This window comes from Falco punctatus, assembly GCF_963210335.1.
Source record: "Falco punctatus genome assembly, chromosome: 4".
NCBI classification, from domain to species: Eukaryota; Metazoa; Chordata; class Aves; order Falconiformes; family Falconidae; genus Falco; species Falco punctatus.
Genome location: NC_137583.1, coordinates 35825736 through 35849430, shown reverse-complemented (window position 1 = coordinate 35849430; position 23695 = coordinate 35825736). Strand labels below are relative to the sequence as shown.

Genomic DNA, 23695 nt, shown 5'->3' with positions numbered 1-23695 from the left:
CGCCTTCTCTCACCTCGGCGGGCGGCCGCCGGGGCGTGGCAAGAGCCCCCCCGAGGGGGGCGTGGCCCCGCACGCAGGTGCGGGAGGAGGGGCGTGGCCTGGCCGTCCCCCTCAGGTGCGGCGCCGCGCCCCGCCTTTCCCTCAGGTGCGGGCGGCCCGAGGCGGCGGTTGCGCCGCTGCTGCCGCCGCTCCCCCGCGATGGCGGCCCCCGGCGGGCTGGGCCGCTGCGTGGCCGCCTTCTGGCTGGCGCTGGCCTTCGACGCGCTGGGGCTGGCGGTGCTGCTGGCCGGCGTGTTCGCCGACGTGTTCTTCTCCGACCTGCTCATCTACGCGGGCGGCATCGGCATCTTTCTCAGCCTTATCTGGTGGGTGTTCTGGTACGCGGGCAACCTCGAGGTGCCGCCGGAGGAGCTGCGCGACGACGTGGGGCTGGCGCTGCCCAAGGGCGGCGGGGACACCCTGCTGCGGCGGCTGGTGCACGGCCTCAGCCTCCGCCTCTCCTCCGCCTTCGCCGCCGCCCCGCGCTCCCGCGCTGCTGCCGCCGCCGCCACCGACCTGGAGCTGCAGCGCGCCGGGGGCCTGCGGGGCCGCCCCGCCGACTCCAGCAGGTGAGAGCCGGGGAGGCCGGGCCGGGGCGGGCCGCCGGGCTCCCGCCACAGGGGCTGCCGGGGGCGAGCCTGAACTGTGTCTAACGCTTGAGAAAACTCTTACCCGAGATTCGATTAAAAACTTGGGATTCTGAGCCGCCTGCTCCCAGCTGACGCTATTTTAAAAAAACGTTGTGGGACTCTCCCTCAGCTCGGGTGAGAATAGAAATGGAGTGGGACAGGCGGGCCGGGTTTGATCGGGCAGGGGAGACGCTTCCTGTAGGCGTCTGAGGGTGGGAAAGGCGGGGGGGACCGTGGGAGCCGGGGTGCTGCAGAAGGCACACAAGCCATACGGTTCTGAGCTGGACCCGACGGTGGCCCAGAATGAGTGTGGGGTGATGAAATAACCATTAACCACTTCCCACGTGAGCTCTTCTGAGGGGAAGCTCCTTCTTCCGCAGCAGCATCGTTCTTGGAGAACAACAGCAACGAAGGTGAAATGCTGACTAGCCTTTAACTTGAGGGTAGAGTTGTAGCTACTAGTCTGAAACTCATCGATGCAATCAATAGTTAAACTACTTGTCTTGAGCCTCAGTCTTGTGAAAAAGATGTGCTGCTATCCAGTATGCAAAGAAGAAGGTGTCTAGGTCCAGCTTTGAAGCATGGTTGACGATCATCCAGCCTTTCAAAGTATCTCCAGTGTGTCCATTAATATGGCATGCTTATTTATGAAGAAAAGTATACTTAATGCCTTGAAAATGGGGAGGGGAAAGTCAAGCTTTCACTTCATTATGTAACATTGTTTTCTGAAGGAACTGTAAAAACAATTTGGTACTAAGTGGCTGAACTATTCAAGGATTATGAATGTCTTGTAGCTCAGATTCACTGTGTACAAAGCCAGCTTTTTCTTCTGATCTTACAAACTAAATCTTGAAGCTACTGTTGGATTACAGAAAAGTTCAAGTAGAAATAGTCATCTTTCATGAAAGTCAAAGAATTTTCTTGAGAGGAAGTTCTAACAGCAGGGAGATAGATAGCTGTTAATAGAAAATGCAGGTGGAAAAGAACAACAGCAACACAACTTTAAAAGATTTGTAATTTCTATTTAGTTTATTATTAACTATATCTGCAATTAGGAAACAGGCTCTTGAAAATGAGTCATTCTCCTCTTTGTAGACTTTTTTTTCTGAAATGGGTCTAGAATTGACAGATAAAGATCCATATTTGCAGGGAAGAAAAACATTTGTGAATTACTATGTCTGACCTTTTTCATGTAAAGATTATGGCAGTTATAGGTATTGAGTTCAGTAGCCTAGTGGTTTGACTGTGACTGGATGCCAGGTGCCCACCAAAACTGCTCTATCACTCCCCTCCTCAACTGGACAGGGGAGAGAAAATACAACAGAAGGCTTGTGGGTTGAAATAAGGATGGGGAGATCACTCAGCAGTTACCATCATGGGCAAAACAGACTCAACTTGGGGAAATTAATTTACTACCATTCAAATCAGAAAAAAAACCCTTCCTCACACCCCTCCCTTCTTCCCGGGTTTAACTTAATTTTCAGTTTCTCTACATCCTCCCACAGAGTGGTGCTGGGGGATGGGGGTTATGGTCAGTTCATCACATGTTTTCTGCTGCTCCTTCCTCCCCACGCTCTTCCCCTGCTGCAGCATGGTGTCCCTCCCATGGGAGACAGTTCTCCATGAACTTCTCCAACATGAGGCCTTCCTGCGGACTGTAGTACTTCATGAACTGCTCCAGCGTGGGTCCCTCCCATGGGGTGCAGCCCTTCAGGAACGGGCTGCTCCAGTGTGGGTCCCTTATGAGGTCACAAGCTCGGCCAGCAAACCTGCTCCAGTGTGGGCTTCCCACAGGTCACGACCTCCTTCAGGCATCTCCCTGCTCCAGTGTGGGCTGCAGGTGGACATCTGCTCCACCATGGACCTCCATGGGCTGAGGAGGACAGCCTGCCTCACCATGGTTTTCAGCACAGGCTGCCAGGGAATCTCTGCTCTGGCACCTGGAGCACCTCCTGCCTCCTGCACTGACCTTGGTGTCTGCAGAGTTGTTGCTCTCGTAGTCTCACTCCTCTCTCCTGCTGACACAGATTTCCACCCCCACCCCCCTTCTTAATACGTTATCCCAGAGGCGCTACCACCGTTGCTGATTAGCTCGGCCTGGGCCAGCGGTGGGTCCGTCTTGGAGCCAGCTGGCATTGGCTCCATTGGACATGGGGGAAGCTTCTGGCATGTTCTCACAGAAGCCACACCCGTAGCCCTCTGCAACCAAAACCTTGCCACGCAAACGCAATACAAATAGATAATATGCTCTCTCTGTAGATGGTCCTACTTTTGATATGCATACATAGATGTGTATTTTGTTGTAATGAACTTCTGGTAGTGGAAGTTATCCGTGATTTTTAAATATTTCAAGTCTTATTACTGATTTTAATTAGAAATAATCTATGTTTTATTATTTCCTATAAAGGCAGATATATAGAGTGCTTTGTTGTAAGTTACGACAAGTAAACAGCATCTTCTAGTGCTGCAGTAAACAAACTTAGGTACAATTGCATCAGTAATTCAGAAGGAACCAAAACAGAAGGAGTTATGTTACACATTGTAATGCAAACCATGATTGTAACTTCCAAGGTAAAATAATGGATAAACAGTTGTACCTCCAAAGGTAATTCAGGGTTCCCTTTTGGAGTTAATCTGAAGTACTTTATAGATTTTCATAAATAACTGCCTGAATCGGATCATACCTTACTGATAGACTGAATCCTCTCTGCATCTGGAGATATTTATGAACTTCACCAAACGGGTTAAACATGTTTGGGCAGATATTGTCAAGGGGAAGAAACACCACCACACACACATGAAAAAAACAACAAACCCCAACCCTGAAAACAAACAAAGCCAGCAAAACCCCCTACATCATACTGGCCATTAGAAAAGCTTCCCAAGCCATTAACTTCAGATTTCTCACAACCTTAAAAAACAAAGTGCAAGTGTTTGGAAAATCAACTGTTGCCTTAATAAGGAAGTTTTTTTCATTACAGAAACTATGCATTTTTGTCATTTTGATAATTTTCTGGTTCTTGCCATTAATATTTTTTGATGTTATTAATGGAATATTGCATGCTGTTCTGATTACCTATCCTAAAAATTATATAGTAGAAGTGAATGAGAAGGGTGAGAATTCCCAAGATACGGAATGATTCTATTAAAGGAATAACAAATAGATCAGTGTCCCTGAGCCTAAAGAGAGATGCAGAGCATAAAATACTCTAGAGGTCTATACAGTCATAAGTGGTATGGCAAAGGTACATAAGGCATGCCTCTTTCAAGACAAAGCAGGAACCAACAAGTTGTCATGTGCTATGTAACTAAGTGTGGGATTATTTGACATGGGACAGTGTGACAGAGAGAAAATTTACTGATTCAAAAAGCCAGAGGTAAAAATGGAAGAGACGCAAAGATAGTATGTTTGGTTCAGGAAGACCTGGGGCAGTAAGTGTCAGCTGAAATAATATCCTGAGGAGATACAACTTGCACGCTCTATTCTTATGCCTTTATTGAGACATCCATGCTTGGTCACTATTGGAGATAGACTGTTGATTTGATGGGTCTTTTATTTTGGTCCCAGTTGACTGTTAAACCTGAGGAAAAATACTTTTAAGACTGACTTCAAAGAACAGTTTAGAGTGTTATATGACTTTGTTCTAAGACTATGTTGGAGTAACCTTTTCTCAATGTATTCTCTTCAGGGTCTGTTGAAGACACGACTATCAAAGCTCCTGCCTCTAGAAGTGGGGGAAGTGCTGTGAAACATGGAAAGAGAATTGCCTACTCAATGCAGTAGGATTCTGTCATTATGGAATAATCTCTGAAAACATTATGGACTCTGTATAAAATGGACGCATAGAGCTGTATCTCTGCCAAACACACCTATTTCAATGTTGGACTGGATATACCTTGAACTTGTGAAAAACACCCACAGAAAACCTAAATTAGATCTCTTAAGAACTGAGAACCTGATTCACAGAAAAATAACTGCAGCATGTAATATAGAACTTTTTTATTTTTAATAACCTGGGAATGTTTGGATAAAAAGCTCTTGCACAATGAAAAGCTCTTGCACTGTTTTACCAAGGTCTGGAAGTTAAACTTACTGTGAATTTTTATGATGCCAGTGCAATACTTTTGTTTGTAAGGGTGCTTTTAAAATATCTATGTTAAACTATTGATGCAAAGTTGCAAATGTAGTAGAAGTTGTTTATAGTGTAAATACACAATTTACATTGACTCTTGTAAGTTTCATCATTATTTTGGAATAACTTGGAATTTAAGATTTTATAAGTAGACAAGTAAAAATAGTGATGTTGGCATACCAGTACATCCTTCATAGTTGCAAGTGATGTAATGATGACTCTTAAGAATAGGCGGGTTTCGTCCAGTGACGTTGGGAATTATTTTCATAATGCTGAAGCATTTGGGGGAGGATACACCACCAAAACAGATCTCTTGCTGATGAACAAATACTCTGATGCTTTATGAAATATTTATGACTTTATATTTAGATGTAACTGAGAAGACAGATCTATATTAATGATCTAGATTAATGATACCTAAAATTCTTGTGTGGACAAATTTCTTGTGATTTCTTCTGGTTTTGAACTAACACTAGTTTGAGCCCACCATTAGCAAATACGGTAGGTCTTAAAAATCTAATGTACAAAATGGTTTTATGCCACACCTTATCGAATACTAGAGGTGGATTTAAGGAAAATGTTTACTCAGAATACTGTGGTTGTACTTCCTTGTGAACTCATGTCTTTCAATGTTCTCTTGTAAATTACTGGACTAACTTCTTACTTTTCTATGTATACTCTAATTTTTAAATGTTTTCCAAATTGGCTCAGTTTTTCAGCGTTAGATGAACACTAAACTTGAAGGTCTGTAATGTGATTTCTTCTTTACTAACTGGTTTTTAGGGGGTATGTAGAATTGTTACCTCCTTTTAGAGAAAGTGCAATGTGATGCCACCATATTGTTAAAATGGTCTGATCAAAAAGAAAAAGCCAAACATGCTCCTCCCTTAACTTACAGATTACTGTTTCTGTCATTCGCAAGATTTTTTTTCATTTCATTGTTCAGAACAGAGAACTGCTTGTTCTGATTCCTCACAGTTTCACTTGTAAACTGAATTATGAGATGTAATATTTAATAAGTGGAACAATTACTGGCAGCCAAAAAGAAAAAGCCAAAACTTTTGTGTGCAGCCATTCACATATATAGTCTGGTGAAAAAAAATAATTTCAGATCTAGTGTTGCAGTCATAATTACTGAGTGAATTTTGAGCAGGGCTTTGCATTCACTGTAGATTACAATGTAATTGATCTTAAATATTAATACTTAATGACCTGTGAAAGATGGTAGAATGTTGTTGGCTGTTGCAACTTCACACAAAAATTGTACAGGATTCAAATGTTTGGTTATGAACAGTATGTTTAAAAATTAAATTAGGAACCGACATAAGGATGTTAATCATAGAGAAGCAGTAGAATGTTACTCGTGTGGTGTATCTAAATGATGAGAAAAGATTCTTGCTTTGGAACAATGATAACTATTGTAAGCTATGTTCCTTTCCTTTTGAAACTATAAAAGTTACTGTTTCATAGAATCTATTTGCTTTCTAAATAAGGAAGGCCAATACTAAATAGAAACTGGCAACTGAATTATTAGCAGTTAAACATTAACAAATATTTGACACTATTTTAGTCTCCTGGTAGGTATCCTTATCAGTGGTAGCTCAGTGCAGCACAAAGTCCATTCAAATAACATTTATATTGTTGGATTGGAAAGAAGCTCTTGTACATGTTTAGGACTGCTGCTTGTGTGAATGCAGAGTTCTGCATCTAAAGCTAGAATTCCTTTAGACTTAAAAGGACAGTCCTAGGCACTCTGTTTAAAAAAAAAAATAGGCAAAATTGCAAAGAACCAAACTCTGGATAAAGGAGTGTGAGTATACGTGACTTTTTTTGTAGCTGGTTAAGCCTTAAAACTAGCTCAAACTGGCATCCTATATTGCACTAAAGGAAAAAAGCCAAACCCCTAACTTGTAGCTATGTAGAAGGCTTAAATGTTTGTTACGATTTTTCACATGTGGACTGTACGTGAAGTTTTAATGTGGTATACATGGTTTACTTTCCTTAAAAGGAAACATTTTCTCCAGGGAGAAATGAAATTATTGGTAAATGCTGCAAGAATCTGATGTGACCTCTGGGAGGAAAGTCATTATTGCAGTAGCAGTTTGTGTGGGGCTTAAGGAAGTACATGCAGCTGGTTAGGAGGGCAAAGGTCATGTCATGTCATCTGCTGCTGTAACTAGTGTATGTGAATGATAAGTGTTGAATGGGATTCAAGCAGTGTTTTGAGCAGATTTAACATTGCTGAAGAACTACATGGAAAGCGTGTGTTTCCATTCACACCCAGGTGGCTCTGAAAGTTATTGAGGGCTTTTATGTATTTGATGTGTTACTCCTTTTGAATTATGTGATCGTCAAGCTGCTCTATCCTTTATGCAGTCAGTTGACATGTATTAAAAAAAACCAACAAAACCAAACAACAAAACAAAAAACCCCAGGGCCTTTGAAACAAATTATGCAGGTCACGATTTTCACGGGTGTGTGTACAGGCCATGTCTGAGGGGGGAGGCAGAGCAGGCTCTAACACATGTTGTTCGTAGCCTTTGAGGACCGTGGTAGCTGCCGGGGCTCGACCGCAGCCCCAGCCCACACCGGGCGGGTGCAAACGCCGAGCAGCCGCCGCAGGTCCCCGTGCCAGCGAGCCCCCGCGCCCCCAGGCCCCGCCCCGCCGCCTGTTCTCGGTCCCACCGACTGACTCTTGACTCGATGCTTCGCGTCGTTTCGTTTTTCCCCTCGCGTCAACGTCAAACCCGACCCCGTGGCGCCGCCGGAGCTCCCCGCTGCTCCGGTCCCGCTCCCCTGGCCGTGCACCCGGCGGGAAAGCGCCCGCCCACCGCCCTGCCTCGGTCCTCCCGCACCACCGAGGGCCGGCACAGAGCGGCTGTGTGCCTTCCAGCCGCCGCCTCTCGATGGTGCGAGCGGAGGAGCCCTCCCCGTTTCCGGCGGGGCGCGCGCTCTTTCCGCCCGGGTGCGGCATGTGGCGGCGCAGGCAGGTAGCGCGCGGGGGGCGCGGCGCGCGGCGCCGCCTGCCCCGGTAGCGGGGCGCGGGCTGCGGGCGGCCGCCACCACAAGGTAAGTGCACGGCGGGGCCTCCGGGCCCGGTTGGGGGTGGCTCCTGCCTGAGCGCGGCAGTGAGGCCCGCGGGGGCTCAGGCGGCTTCGTTTTCCCTCAGGCGCGGGGCTGCGACCATGCTGCGGGGGGACGAGTTCATCAGCTCCCCGCCCAAGAAGACGGTGCGGTTCGGCGGGTCGCTGACGGACATCTTGCTCAAGTACGAGAAGGTGAGCGCGGCCCTGCGCCGCCGGCTGTCGGGGCTCTCCGGGGCTGGCGCGGCGCAGGTGCCTGGGGTGCCGTTCGGCGGGAGGGCTCCCTGCCCCTCGCACAAGGCTGTGCCTGAAAAGCAGGGAAAAACTGCTGGAAGCTTGTGCCAGGCGGCCGGCGTGGCGGTGCTGGTACCGAGCTTTCCCCGGTGAGTCAGAGCGAGGGATGCCCGGGTGGGTGCGCAGCCCCAGCGGGGCACGGCCGCGGGGGCCCGGGGGGCAGCGGCGTTACCGCCCGCTTCCGCCTCCTGCGGCTTCCTCGGCTTCTCCGTGTTCCTGCTCAGCAGTATCGGGTTGTCCAGACACGTGGATGACATTTGTGTATTTTGTTGGAAAATACAGGAGTGTTATTTATTTATTTTTCTTTCCCCTGCTAGGGTGATACCACGGATTTTGAGTTGTTAAAGCATCAGCTGTCAGATCCAGACATAAAGGTAAGAGTTTGGGTGACATGAGGTCTGATGATTTAAAGTTTGTCAGAGTGTAACCATTAGACGAGTCATTCTGGTGCTTACCCAAATCCATTGAACGTTTAGCTGCATTTAACAGTTTTTTGCTTTGTGGAAACGTCTAAATGGAAAAAACCCCAACCAACAATTGTCTGTCGATATGTGTATATACCTTATATGCAGGATCTTGATGAGTGCTTACTGACTCTGCTCTAGTGAGAAACTTTGATTTGTGACAGTCTTTGTTCTGTATGCTATCTTTCTAGGTCACTGGTGCTTGTTTTTACAGGTGCTTCTGTAGTTCAAACCATGGTTTCTGATTTTCACAGCCTTTAAGTTACATGAGTTTTTATCTTCTGTTCTCACTAAATACTTGCTTAATTAGGCAGTAAGATACATGCATTTAGTCATACCAAGAAGTGTTGTTTCACAGCTCTTCTGTATATCTGTGAATACCTGCTACGTTTGTTGTCCTGTTTTTTCTCTTCTTTTTTGTGTGTTCCTTTCAACAAAACCACAAAAGCCATGAGAAGAATGCTGCAGGAAGCATAATGCTATATGGAATTCCTTTTTCTTTTTAAAGAGGACATTTTGTAAAATACTTTGTTCTTATCAGGCCTTTTTGAGTGTACAGGCAAAACCACTGTAAAGTTTTCTGTGTAGATTTGCTACTGTTTCAGTATCTCTCTTATTTCAGGTCTTGAATGTCCCCTCTGCTTAAACTAGAGCAAAAAGAAAAGACAATTAAGATGGAATGCCATTTGTTTTAAGTATGTTCTGTGTGAGTGAGGTCTCCATGCTTTGCTCAGTCTTAAGCCTTCCAGGCAGGCTGCTGGTGTAGGAGTTGGTATGCCTTTATTCTTGCATTTGAGAACTTTTGATTGGTGAGGACACAAACTTCAAAGAATTTCCTTGCATGTTAATGTGAAAATAATTTCTATTTACAAACTTAATCTTTGAATTCTAAGGATTTTGTTATTTTCTAGTAAAAAGCAGTACTGTTTACTGGAATAGTTACCTATTTTCTTCTGCTTATTTTAAGGATGTCCAGATCATTAATTGGCTGCATGAATTTCGAGCTTCCGTTGCGTATTTGACCAAAGAGCTTGAACAACTGGTCAGCATTTTGCTGGTAAATATGTTTGTTACATGGGAAGATTAAGAGTTTAATACTCCAAACATCTTTCTTTGACATCTTGGTTTTTGCTTACTTTCAGAAGCTGCCATGGTTGAGAAGAAGCCAAGAGGTAGTAGAAGAATATCTGGGTTTTCTTGGCAATCTAGTGTCAGCACAAACAGTCCACCTTAGGCCATGCCTTCGGATGATTGTATCACAGTTTGTCCCTGGTAAGTTACTTTCCTCTTACCTTTCTTTGTTTGCTTATCAAAAAGCCTTTCCTAGGTAAATTCTGTATAAATACAGTGTGACACAATTCGTTACTGGGTTGGAGTTTTTTTCCTGTTGATTACTTTCTTAACTTGGATAGCTGAATTGTGATACAGGTAGTTTTGTGAACCTAGATTTCAGAGGACATATTCTGGTTTGTAGTACAGACCCCTTTTATGAAGATGTCTTGGAAAGGGATGAACCATATAATGTTGTTACTAAAAAACCAAAAGCTGCAGTGAGGATCATGTGAGATGTTCTCAAGAACCTCTTAGTTCCGTGAATGAAGCAGTCATCTTGATGAGCTTCAGTTGTCCAGTGTGTTTGACGTGGCATTGAAACTAGCACTGGTGTGACTTGTACAATTTTGACACAATAATCTCACTTCTTGCTAGCTCGAATAACCATCACAGAAGACGATGTGGATATTTCCGATTCTGATGATGATGATGAAAGTGAGTATAAGGGAAGCATGGCTTATATATGCTGCTGTAATACCTTTACTAAAGAAGTATACAATGCATGTTGCTCCATTTTCACAAAATTAACCTAGCTGAGTTAATGTAAAACATTAAGAAACAGTATATCCTTAAATTCCCAAATTAAAGACTTTCTTGTACTCTGATCAGTGGCGTGGTGACCCACTCCTTGTTACTTTCGAAATGTTCCTGTCGGTGCAGTATCTATAGGAATAAGACTGAACACACAGGAAAACATTCATAGTCCTAGATTGTTTCCAAGCCAATGAAAAGTTAGGAGTTTTTCATTTTCCATTTTATTTACCTCAATAAAACTAGGTAGTTTGGGGGATTCTTGACTTTTTTTTGTTGTTTTTTGTTGTCTGCCTGGAGTAAGCTGAAATACACATTATTATACACTGAAATACTATAACAAAAATGCCACATAATTAGTGTGTTTGTTTATTGATAAGGCAAACAGCTAAATGTCTTTCAAGAATTTCATGTTTTCTTATTTTAAATGCTGGAATAAATTTCAGTTCTGCTTGTGACGACCTAAGTATTCTGCTGCTCACTTGTGACACCATTTGGATAAAAAAGCCTGCTATAGAAGCTTCATTAGCTGTTCTTTGGACTCTTGTGTAAATGAGGCATAATCTTTTAATAGATTTTATCTAGTTACAGACTTGGATTTAAAATATCTTCTAAATATTTGTGTATCTTAGAATAGATTTTGGGTTTCCAAATTTAGCGTTCAGTATGAGAATGAGTAACAACAATACCTGACCTTGTAGCTGGCAGCACATTCAGAGTTTGACTGTGATGCCGTGAATTTTATTTGGAGTTACTTTTTGTGCTTATTTTGCTAGTAAGGCAGTTCAACTGAAAACAAGAAAAAAAATACTTTTTTTTGCAAATGCAATTTCCTTGGGAATCTTTAGAATGTTTAATTGATATGAACTGCTTTTGCTGGTTCCTGATTTAGTTTTCTGTAACCAAATGTATAAGAGTACTTTTTTCTTTCTCTAGACCTTTCTGAAAACTTTAATACATGTCACAGAGCATTGCAAACTGTTGCAAGATATGTTCCTTCGTAAGTATATGATCTCATGGAGTTTTTTACACCCTTTCCTTGCAGATTTAAAGCTTGTGAACTGATGAATTACAATTTTTTACTGTTAATTGGAAGTATAATGCTTATTTTCATTGCATGATTTTTTTTCCTGATACTCACTAACTGGTGGAATGCTGTTTCCAATCACTATGAAATTTCCATAGGCATCAGTAGCTGAAAATCCTGTTAATAGAAACAGAAAGTAGGAAAATTTGTTTTTATAGCAGCATATTTGAAGTGGTTTCTAATCCACAACAAATCCACAGTGAAAGTGCGCTGCTTATTATCTGTTCGGTGATCCCTACAAAACCAGATTTTACACAATTACTTACCTTAAAAGAAAGTTACTGTGAAATAAGCTTATTTCAGTCTGTCTTTAGAGTGCTGGAGTTTCAGTATTTGCTCTCGTAATAACCTGTAACTTTTGGGTTTGGTGGGGTTTTTTTGTTTGGTTGTTGTTTATGTTGTAGGACACCGCAATTTCTCATGCCGATACTTGTGGAAAACTTTCCTTTCATTAATAAATCAGAGAGAACTCTGGTAAGAGCTGTGAATATTTTTGTTTATTTGTTCACTTGTGGGTTTTTATGTATAAATATACTGTAGTACGACAGCTGATTTGGTGGTGTTGAGTGCAGATTTTTGACTATATTGTTATTTTTATATATGTGTGTGTGTGTGTCTGTTTAGTATAAGGTTGTCCAAGCATACTTAAGTTCCTTGTGCATAAGCATTATGCTAGTCTTTAATGACATAGCTGCATATCTTTTCCACAGGATTGCTTGCTTAATCAATGCACAAGATGGACCTCTTTGGCGATGAATCTCAGGGTTGTATAGTAAGGAGACGGTAGGATACCTGTCTCACTTGTTGTCAAAACTGGAAAGTATTTATGAGAACAACGTGAAATTTATGATAAGCAGACAGAAAGCAATGAATATTACAGGTGAAATCTAAGTTGCCGGTAGTGTAGGGTGTTAAGTTGTTTTATTTCATCTTTGGTATAGTGCTTATATGTGGTAAAAAACAAGTTGGAAACTTCTGACAGGTTACGGTTGTTGTGTGATCTTTATAGGTACTTGTTCCAACTTGATATGTTGACACATTATTTTACAGAAAGGCAGAGCCCTGTTCCACCAGCCAAGTTCAGTTGGAGCTGTAGTTCAAACTCGCCAGGTGCTGAAACCCCTCCAGAGTTCTTTGTATACTGTGCTAGTTTTTTCAATTTTTTTTAAAACCCAAGAACTTTGGCCATCAGTTCCCTGTGTGCAAAATGAGGGGGATAATAGCTCTTAGTGGTGTTATGGGATTATTTATTTAGCAGCTCAGTGAGGAGCAAGTTGTGAAAATATTTGTAACTGTGTTTTCAGGGTGAGATCCGAATGAAGTGTGATAAAAATGTGGTCCATGCGTTTTTGCTAAATATTTCCAATTCATATATTCTCATAAACTAACACTATCCATTTTATGTACTGAGTGAGCGAGATAGCCTGTGGAAAAATCATATGTGTTCATGTAATTAAAGGTTGTGTTATAATGCATATACACAAAGAGACTATGGTGTACTTAAATGTGGCACTTCACCTACTTTTACATATTGACTTGTCAGTTTTGCTGTGCGAAAGTTGCAATGAGTTCTTTTGTGCGTGTGTGTATACATGGGTGGGCATAGGCACACTCACAGAACTTGTCTGTTAACCTGTTGTAGTTCTAATTAGAACAACTCTGAGGAGTCTTACCTGTGGAATTTAGAATTGGTGATATATTACAACAACCTGGAATGATGTTCAGTATCGCTTTAAGCGGTTCTACTAGAGCTGGTTCTAGATGTAATGAGGAATATGGTTGTCTTATTTTTCCTATAGAAAGTTTAGACATAAACTCCTATGGAAATTAATAACTTCCCATATAGAGTATTTATACTCATTCAATCTAGAAATAGCTTGGAAAACTTGCATGGAAATAGTAGATTAAGAAGTTAATGATAACACAGCTTAACAATTGAAAGTTGATGTTTGGCTTATACATTAACTTAATCTAGATTGAATACAGTCTGTTAAAACCTATTTCTGGCTCTTTAGATAACAAATTAAGAAATTTGTTTTCTAAAAATCTGTGGCAGAAATTATAGACTTTCTATTAACATTATTATAGATATCAATTAATTTTGTGTTGTAGGAATGTTATGTTCATAACTTGCTACGAGTTACGGTGTACCTTCCAACTCTGAGGCTTCGAATTCTGGAGCTTATTATTGAAAAGCTGTTAAAATTGGATGTAAGTTTGTTCTGTATCATATTTTAAAGAAACTTGATGTTAGAATATGCAGAGGAGGAAATTACATATGCTTCAGTGTTAAACTCAACAACAGTAGCACTCATGATTGTGAATATAAAACTAACCACACTTAAACTCCCATTCTCCATCTGAAGATGTTCCCATACCTGAGGGTAACTGTTTGATGTATTGGTGTACCCTGCGTGGAATCTCCATGCCAGAGTCAAAATAACTGTTTCATGGTCATCAGTGCTGATGAGCAGAGAATGTGCTTCTCTTTGTGTGGTTAAACGGTTTTATCATCCCTTTGAAGTAAAAGGTATTTACGTTCTTAAAAAAGACAGGAGGGTAGCATTGAAAATGATTAAGTCTTTGTTTTGGAGCATATAACAGTCTGGGAAAGCTGATACTCTGAAGGTAACGTTTCAGGCCGTTTGGAGTGTATGTTTGTGTATTACATACACATAATTTCTCTCTAAAATATTCATTTAGTCAAGGACAAAATGTAGTCTAGAAATTACTCATGTTGTCATTTCTTATAAGGTTTCATATTATTGTCGCAGTCTTACAAAAATTGAATCTCTTGTTTGCAACTTTAGGTTAGTACTCCACACCAAGATATTGAAGATGCTGAAGAAACTGCGAATAACTCTGATAGTGAGGAAAAATCTACAGAGGAGGGACTTTTTGACATGGTTGGCTATCTTGTTTCACTTAAAGTTTTTTCGTTGGTTTTTTTTAGTAAAATTTTCACTTTTGAGGTGGCTATGAAGTAAGATAGTGTAGAAATACATTATCGCTTCGTTGTTACTGCACTGCCTACAGTTCTTGAAACCTGAATAGCTGTCAAATGATTAATGTGTTCTTTGGGTGTTGACTTTATTCATGTAAATACTCAGCATAAATGCAGTGAATCAGTTTTGTTACGTAAAATCACAAGCAGTTATACATAAAGCTAATTAAGAATTCATGGCAGTTGGCTTAGTTTACAAAAATTTGCTTACAGTAAGCTGTATAATTAGATACCGCGTTTAACAAAAAAAAATACAAAACTTTAGCATAGACATTCAGTTTTACTTCTCCCGTAATTGCTGTCTTTATGATGTTGTGTATTCAGAAGGTGTCTGACTGCCGTTTTATTTACTAGGAGGAAGATGAAGAAAGGAAAGGAAACAAAGTTGTCTCTTCCAGTAGTGAGAGAATGGCCCATCCGCTTGCAGAGCGCCTTGACATTTTGATGACCATCCTGTTTTCCTATATTAAAGATGTTTGCCACGTGGGTGGTAAGAACACTTGAACTAAACCACATTTATTGTTTTGCTAACAAGTAAGAAACACATAAGAGGAGTTCTTGCTTTCTGCTGCTGCAAGATAGAGCCCTCACTCTTTAGCAGCAGAATTCTGCCATCAGCAGGCTGTGTAGTTCACATTCCTGCCCCTGCCCACTTGTATTGGCAGAGGACGGGAACATACATTTATGACTTTAAAGGTTTGGTCTTCAGTTGGAGACATTCTGATTTTATAAACATGATAATCTATCCAAACTGTGGCATTACAGTTTATAAGGTTGAAGAGAGTTTTGTTTTTTCATTTTGCTACAAAACTGGGGGGATTAAAATACTCTATGATTAACAACAGTGTTTTATCGTTTGCTGTACTGTGTTGCTTTGAATATTAGAATTATGGATCCTCTCACTATCGCAAGGACTGGAAGTAGATTAAAACAACCAGCTACATGACTCAGTTGGAATTGCTACAGCAAGGCTTTGTGTTGCAGGAAAAATCGTGAAAGAAATATCTTACACTGGCATTTATTAGGGGGTTGAATTTCTTAATTTATATATTTAAACCAGTATATTTAGAAACCGTTTTGCTGTCTCTTCACGCAAGTCTAGTGATTAATTTCTTAGTGTTTTCTTCTGGCTCTTCTGAATTAACACATTATTGCAAAGTTTGCCTGTCTGCTAGTTTTATACACATGTGCGCATGCATGCAGATAAACTCCCATGTACACAGCCATGAAAAGCTGTAGCAGTGATGGCCTAGAAGGTCTTACTATAACTTTTTTTAGATGGCAGATAAGATTGGAAGTCAGCTTGACAGTGTTTCTTTAAATATTTCTTACTGGTTTGAAAAGATACAGATTCTACTTTTTCAACATGAGGGCAGGAAAAACACCTGAAACGGCTCATTTTGTTCTGTTCTCTTTTTCTGTTGTGTAGGCAAGCTTGATATCAACAACACAAAGGATTTGTATCGGGATCTGGTTTCTGTGTTTGACACGCTCATTTTACCAACCCATGCTTCATGTCATGTACAGTATTTCATGTTTTACATCTGCAGCTTTAAATTGGTGAGTAGAAGCTGTTCTTAAAACACAGTGTCTTCTGTCATTTCTGCATCCTTTTCTTTTGGCTTCGTTTACAAAAAAAAGTTGTTTTCTTCTGTAATTCTAGTCTGAAGATAGTATGTCAGGATTCGTTAGCATCTTTACTTTCTCTGTCATTCCTTTGTTCAAATTTTTCTTTGTGGTTGTTCTTCCCATTTGTTAATACACTGCAAACAGATAGAATCTAAGCTGGTGTGATGGAACTTGGCTAATGGACATCTTTTACAAAAATCAGTTGGGCTCTGGAACCCGAGATACAGTGCTCCAGCAAGTTTCTTCAGCATCCCAAAACTATCTTAAAGATACTGTGTCAGCTTTTCAATTCGAAAATTGTGTCTGCTGTTTGTTTCCCCGCCTCCATGTTCCTATCTCTCTCAACAAACTATTGTTCTTTCTTTTACCATATATTAAAAAAAAAAAACATGCAGACTTTTTGCGTGACAGCAGCTAAAAATCGAGTTCAGCTAACATCTTGTTTCTGACAGTGATGAATAGCGAATGTGTTGGAAGGAAAATCAGAATGGGGCAAACTTCTTAACGATTCTTTGCTAGAATACCCTCTCAGCCTACAGCAGCAGTCTGGTAATTTCCCGAGCAAAACTGATATTCTTTTGTGGTAGCAGCCCATGATGAACAAATTCAATGAGAAACATCTCATGATATTTTGCTTTTTGTAGCGATGTGAATTTTTGACGTCATGAATCTTTGTGGCAAAAATATCCACAATATAACCATTTAAGGTGAAGAATCACTTTTGTTTCTCTTAACTTGTCTTGCTCTTTCTATTAGGTGTGCCTGACCTCTTCTGCTACAAGAGATAGAGAAACACTTCACGTCCACCTCCTTATGCTCCTGTTTTTAAACACTTCTTGTGTATCTACTTTTGACTCTCTTTCCTAGCCTTCTGGTTCCATTTGCTTTCTATAGCTAAGATAGAAAAAGACACAGAAAAGAGTGCTCTCCTATCATGCATAGGAGTAATTATTTACTACAGTTATAGGTAGAAGTTTGTGGGTTTTTTAATGGTTTTGTTACGGAAATTATGGTAATTGAGTATTAGGAATCTCTTACTTAAACAGTGGCATCAGCATAACAGCTCATGATTTCTGTGTGTCTTGTTTCCAGGGGTTGGCTGAAGCATTTTTAGACCATCTTTGGAAAAAACTGCATGATCCAAACAATCCTTCAGTCATCAGGCAGACTGCTGGGAGTTATATTGGCAGCTTCTTGGCAAGAGCGAAATTTATTCCAGTTGTGTAAGTTGTTTTGCTATATGAGCAGAACCAAACAATTTATGATAATTGCTGAGGTTAAGTACAGAATTCACAGAATGCACGCACAGTGGTCTCTATTCCCACTGCACTGTCAATAAGCCTAAATCAATAGTCTTGTTTGTCCTTTCTACAATACTGTTTCAGTGTTGTCTTGATGTTTCCAGGGAACTTTTGCATTTACAGGATGCAGGCTAATGATTGCTGAGATTCATGACTTGCTGTTTAAGGCTTCTCTTACCAAGAAATGCTGAGCATGGGTAGGTTGTCTTGACTTCAGGCAGTCATGGGTGCCCAGTATAGCTGATTCTCAGAAGGACATACTATTAATGCCCTATGCTAAGCATTTTATGTAGACTCTGAGGCAGGGAAGTCAAATGTTCTATTTTGATACAGAGGGATTAAAATACTTTAGCAGATGGGTGAAAATGTCATCTTCTGTATGTGCACATTCTCTATTTTTATGCCGGTCAGGGTGGCCTTGGTGACTTTTAATGTTTAATTGAATTTGATATTGGAATTACTTGTTGAATGTGGGAGGCATCTCTCTCTGTACTGTCGGTAGCCCAGGATTCTAATTGTTTACTGCGCGTTTTGCATGCAGCGTTCATGGATTCATCCCTTCTGGTGTCTTGTGCTTTCACTGACTGGGTTTTCAGTGCTGTTAAAGGAGAAAGTTTGAATCTCCTTTTTTTACAGTGAGATTTTCTTACTGATGTTTTTATAACCACCGAGATCCTTGAATACTTGTTTAACATCTTTTCAACACCATTTTGGGTGCTATTTTTACACCTTTTGTTGTTGTTTTTTTCCCTCCCTTCCGTTATAGTACAGTAAAAGCATGTCTGGATCTTCTGGTGAACTGGATGCATAAATACATTGATAACCAGGATAAAGGGGCTAATGCTTACTGTGATGTGGCTGTTCACGGGCCATTTTATTCTACATGTCAGGCAGTGTTCTATACACTTATTTTCCGTCATAAGCAAATTTTGGATGGCAACTTAAGGAAAGGTGAGTATATTGGGTTTGAATGATATTTGGATTCATTTGCAAGTTTTACTGTTGATGTATTTTCTAACGGTTAGTTCAGTCAGGTATCTTCTGGCAAGTTTATGTTGTTGTGCTCTAAATAAAATGAGATGGCTTGTACACCTGTTCAGCTACCATGCTCGGTGATCTTTTTTTTTCCCCCAGTGTTGAAAACAATACCAATGACTCCTCAGCATTGATACTTGGCTGTGCTTACTGAGCATGTTTGAATTCCAGTGTCCTGGTTTCAGCTGGGATAGGGTTAATTTTCTTCTTGCTAGTGGGTACAATGCTGTGTTTTGGACGTAGTGTTATCACCATTATTCTCATACTGATGTTTTAGTTGCTGCTATGTAGTGCTTGCTCTAAATCCAGGACTTTTCAAGTTTCCCATGCTCTGCCAGCGAGCAGGTGCACAAGAAGCTGGGAGGGAGCAGAGCCAGAACAGTTGAGCTGAACTAGCCAAAGGGACATTCCATACCATAGATCATGCTCAGTATATAAGCTGGGGGGAGTCAGCCAGGAGCCGCTGATCGCTGCTCAGGGACTGGCTGGGCATCGGGCAGCAAGTGGTGAGCAACTGGATTGTGCATCACTTCATTTCCTTCACACACACACCTCTTGGATTTAATTCCTTTTGCTCTTTCTCCTTTTCATTACAGTTGTTTTTACTATTTCAATTACATTTATTTCAATTATTAAATTGTTCTTAACCCACAAATTTTACCTTTTTCTGATTCTTCTCCCCATCCCACCGGGGGCAAGGAGAGTAAGTGAGCAGCTGCATCGTACTTAGTAGCCAGCAGGAGTTACACCACAACATCCAGCTGTATAAAACTAGTGTGAGCTTCAATTAATAACCTGGCTTGATGACTCTGCGGCTGTCAGTCCCTATAATGGGTGTGTAAGTGTAGTGGCTGTGTTAGAAGGATCCCTCAGCTATTGCAGGTTACCATTTTTGCAGTAGCTTTTCTGCTGAGTAAACTGTGGGCTAGATCTCTACTGTAAGAGAGCGCCCTGGGATATGCTTCTGTGGTGGTGTGCAGAGTGCAGGCTGGTCAGACTGGAAATTCTTAGAAATTAAGTTCAATTTCTGATACATAATCTATATTTGTCAATTGTTCTTACTTTCAAGGTCTGTCATATCTGCAGAGTTTAAATTTTGAGCGCATTGTCATGTGTCAGCTAAACCCCCTGAAGATTTGTATACCCTCTGTTGTGAATTTGTTTGCTGCCATTACCAGGTACCTACTCATTTATTTCAGTTTCAGCTTGATACAGGTCTGTGTGTGTATCTGAAAACAGCGCAGTACTTAAACCATGGGTTTTGTTAGGCACAGTATTGATACTGTCCAAGACTACTCATACAACACTGCCCATATTCTAGGTGGGATAAGTTTATTTCTGGTTGAGTTTAATGAAATCCTACAGTACTGTGAAACTGATTGCTTGGAGTGAAGTTTATAGGATTGTAGAGGAAGAGATAGACTCCTTACTTTGTGACTATCTTAAAGACACCTAATACCAATTGAAAAATGGAAGATAGAAGTGATGTTTGTTAAAAAATAACCTTGTATTTTAATACCATCTGAAATTCTTGCTTTCGGTGTGCTGGAAATGCTTATATTTTCTTTATAACCTTTTTAAAGGAAATACCAGTTGGTGTTCTGCTACACAATTATTGAGAGGAACAATAGGCAGTTTATACCAGTTGTTCGGAGTGGCACTGGGGGTGACCTTGTGCAGACTTGCACCAATCCACTTGACAGTTTCTTCCCCTTTGATCCCTACGTGCTCAAAAGGTATAGTTTAAAAATGAACAACTTTTTTCTGCCTTGTAGAAAATAATGAACTGAAACTAAGAAACCGTCAGTGTTTCTACAGTTCATTTTCGTCCCTGATCTTTAGTACCTTTCATGTTGCATATTTTAACCAGAAATTGTCAAAGGTTTGAGTCGAAATTTACCCCCACTGTGACAGACAGTGATGAAGAGGGAACAAGACCCATTTTCCTGGCAGATCTAGTTGATATGTTTGGTGACTTTTCTTATAGTTTTCCTTGTTTTAAGCAGTCTGAAAATACAGTGTTAGTATAATACATATTTTGTTGGAGCTGTGGTGGTGGTGTGTCTTTTGTTTTTGTTTTTTTTTTTTGATTTTGGGGTTTTTGCACCTTGAGTGTATTACTTCTTCATTGTAGACTTCAGTTTATTTAAAATACCTTGCTTTTTTAATGAATAGTGGATCATTTTCAACTTTCCAAAATTTCTAGCACTATGATGCTTTAATTACTTTTTGATGTTAGAGGGTAACATTCTCTTTTTTTTTTTTTTTTTTTTTCCCTCTTTAAAAAAAAAAAGTCTCCACAGGAGGGAGACTTCTTAGAAGTAAAAATTATTACTATTAATAATTATATTGGCATGTAATAACTCAAATATACATATAGCATATATTTAATTACAAAAATATTTTAATAAATAATAAAATTATCCATCCAATATCCAGACATTTGGAAGAAAATTATGCTTGTTTGTGAGCGTAGCCTAGCTGTTAACAATACCCAGAAAGGAATTAGGAGACCTGACTCTGTATCAGAACTCCTCAAGCAAACAATTGTAATTTATACTTATCAACAAAATGTTGATAATATTCTTCATGTGATTAATTGGGGATTACATAGAGATTAACTGAATGGTTTGTAAAACCCTATAGAGGGTTTTACAATGCCAAGTATTTTATATTGTGTCATTAGAATGAAATACATATGACTTTTACCAAATACCTTAACTCATACTGTGTTTTAATTCCTCTCTCAGATCAAAGAAGACTATTGATCCTCTTTATCAGTTTTGGGAAGAGCTGAGTGCTGAAGATCTTGAGAATCTGAAGAAACCCATTAAAAAGGTAACCTTTTCTGATAAAAATCAGTTCAGCTTTTGCCAAATCTTTACCAGCTACTTCTATTGCAGGATTGTTATTTTTTTTAGTAGACATGAATACACTAAACATTTGGGGGAAACTTACTGAAATTAGGAAACTTTAGGGATTGGTCCATCCTTGCATTAAGAGCGCTTTTCCCCTCATCTGCAGAGGAGTTAGTTTGGCAGCACAGGACAACTGTGAATGTTTATGAACATTTAGAATGTGGACGTGCTGATGTCACTGGGAAATCCACTTTGTAGGTATGATTTAGTTCCCATAGTTCATAATGAGAGTAAATCTAATTCTCTTTACCATTCCAACTAGTCGTGACAATTCTAGCACAACCCAAATCCTAAATTACGCCATTCTGAAGCTCCTATGTATACAAATTTAGCTTCTTGCAGCATGTCTATCTTCTGTCAGGTTTTTGAGACCTTCAGATGGTGTGATTTTTTTTTTTTTTTTCCTGCCTGTGACAGCATGTAAAAATAACTTTGCTTTGTAGCTTTAACTGGTAATTTGTAAACTTTCTTAGTGCATTTTGAAAAGCAAATTTGATTACTGCAACATTTCAGAATTTATTTTAGAAATACCCTTTTTAGTTTCAGCATTCATTACTTCTATCAAATCTTAATAGAGACCTGGAGTATCTTTCTGCTCTCACTGATCCTTTTAAATTTATGCAGGGTACTTCTGAAGATGAAGATGATGACTTTTTGAAAGGAGAGACCCCTCAAAATGATGGCGTGGTTGGAGTTGCTGCAAATTCTTATGAGTCAAATACGCGGAGCCCAGTGAGCAGCATTGGCTCCCCTCCAGACTGTTATGTGCCATACCCTCAATGACACGGAGAATCAGAAGTGAAAAGGTTGAAAACTGTGTGCAATTTTTTGTTCTGTAAAGAGACTCCAGCTCAACTTTCCAAACTGGCAAATGTTTAAGTAACTAAATTTAAGAAAACAATTATTGTTTCTTAATCGTTGGATTTCTACAGATATGTTATGATAAAGTCATAAGTTGCTAGAAAAGCTTAGAGAATAAATAGGGTGATATTTTACAAATTTCACATTGAAATGGTTTTTATGACTTAGATGGATTTTTTTTATAGTTTTTCCTGGCTCTTAAAAACTTTGTGTACTAATTTTTCTGTACAAGGTTTTATATATTGGGGTGAAATTCTGGTCTTTCTTCCTATTGATATGTGTAGGGACCAGAATTCCATTGTCAGTATTTAAACTCTACTCTGGCTGGTTTTGAGTTGGTTTCTAAGTAGTGGTGTGACCCCACGATAGGGAAGCCATGAATCGGGTCTGACAGCGATTCTTTTGCACACATCTCTTAAGCTTTTCCTATCTGTAGAACAGTATTTGGTAAAGCCACTTGATAGCGGAAAGTGTTAACAGATGATAAGCATTACTGCTCCTTGATTCTGTAGCTGACACGCAGCTGCCCCAGCTGTGAAAGTGCAGACTTGTAAAAGTGGTGATTGTTGGAAGTGTTGAAAATGACGGAGTAGCTGAATGTATGATTTGTAGGTAAGTTTTCTTTGCGGTGTTTGTGAAGCACTCAAAGACAGGTATTTATTTTCAGGGTTTGAAGTTTATATGTGAATGGTGAAAATACAATCAATCAATCTTCCCTCAGAAAGGAAGTGATGGTGTCGCTGGTGTCCTTGTGTTGTCCGTGTGTCAGCATAGTTTCTCTGTGTAGGTTTCTTGTCATCTTTTCATGATTGCAAGCTTTTAGATTTGAGTAAGAATATAAACAGTAGAAAAAAAATTAATGTTATCTGTGTAACATTTAGTTGAAAATTTTACGCATTTGGGACTAAACTCTAATTGCCCTTCTTTAGAATCTGAACTTGGAGGCTTTCAAGACAACATTTTTGTTCAGAGCCAATAAAGATTGTAAACAGTGCAATTCTTACACCTTTGCAAAAACCCACATCCCTCTGGAGCTAAGGACTTCTCTGTGTAGTCTAGCGTCTTAGAGTTAAGGCGTTTGTTCTGAACAACTGCAAAAACCTGAGTTGTGGAGATGATACTGCAGAATGCATCAGTGGATCTGTTCATCATTGGATAAATTGAGACAGTTTTTGTTTTTAATTTTAGTCCTCTTTACTGTCAGTCCTGAGTAATAAACAATAGATTTCCATCCAAAATAATTGCATTCTTTTCTGGCATGGAAGAACCCTTCTCAGGTTAACAGCAAGGAACACGTTCTTTGGAAGCTGCTTTTCTCTGTTCTTTCATGTCTTTAGCAACGTAGTCAGCCACCC

At 40.3% G+C, this 23695-nt stretch overlaps 2 protein-coding genes across 3 annotated transcripts; both read left to right on the top strand.

Annotated features, from left to right (window-relative positions):
* Window positions 1-4895, top strand: LOC308062261 (transmembrane protein 238-like). The gene is made up of 2 exons (XM_080383485.1): window positions 1-608; window positions 4358-4895. The coding sequence occupies exons 1-2, from the start codon at window positions 199-201 to the stop codon at window positions 4365-4367; spliced, it is 420 nt and encodes a 139-aa protein (XP_080239611.1). The 5' UTR covers window positions 1-198; the 3' UTR covers window positions 4368-4895.
* A 2816-nt stretch (window positions 4896-7711) lies between these two features.
* RRN3 (RRN3 homolog, RNA polymerase I transcription factor) lies at window positions 7712-23343 on the top strand. Of its 2 annotated transcripts, XM_080383441.1 has the most exons (18): window positions 7712-7870; window positions 7971-8079; window positions 8496-8552; window positions 9610-9699; window positions 9785-9914; window positions 10350-10409; window positions 11442-11505; window positions 11997-12066; window positions 13705-13803; window positions 14403-14498; window positions 14951-15086; window positions 16026-16156; window positions 17318-17448; window positions 18293-18477; window positions 19631-19739; window positions 20145-20297; window positions 21312-21399; window positions 22104-23343. In XM_080383441.1, exons 2-18 carry the CDS (start codon window positions 7987-7989, stop codon window positions 22260-22262), a joined length of 1851 nt encoding a protein of 616 aa, XP_080239567.1. In that variant the 5' UTR covers window positions 7712-7870; window positions 7971-7986; the 3' UTR covers window positions 22263-23343. The 2 variants fall into 2 exon arrangements, with proteins under 2 accessions (XP_080239567.1, XP_080239568.1); XM_080383442.1 differs by lacking the exon at window positions 20145-20297.
* The last annotated feature ends 352 nt before the right edge of the window (window positions 23344-23695 follow it).

Excerpts from the sequence above, each read along its gene's own strand:
- LOC308062261 (XM_080383485.1), top strand. The coding sequence starts at position 199 with ATGGCGGCCCCCGGCGGGCTGGGCCGCTGCGTGGCCGCCTTCTGGCTG.
- RRN3 (XM_080383441.1), top strand. The coding sequence starts at position 7,987 with ATGCTGCGGGGGGACGAGTTCATCAGCTCCCCGCCCAAGAAGACGGTG. Across the intron at positions 13,804-14,402 it reads AAAAGCTGTTAAAATTGGAT|GTTAGTACTCCACACCAAGA; the intron begins GTAAGTTTGTTC and ends TTGCAACTTTAG. Across the intron at positions 20,298-21,311 it reads GATCCCTACGTGCTCAAAAG|ATCAAAGAAGACTATTGATC; the intron begins GTATAGTTTAAA and ends TTCCTCTCTCAG.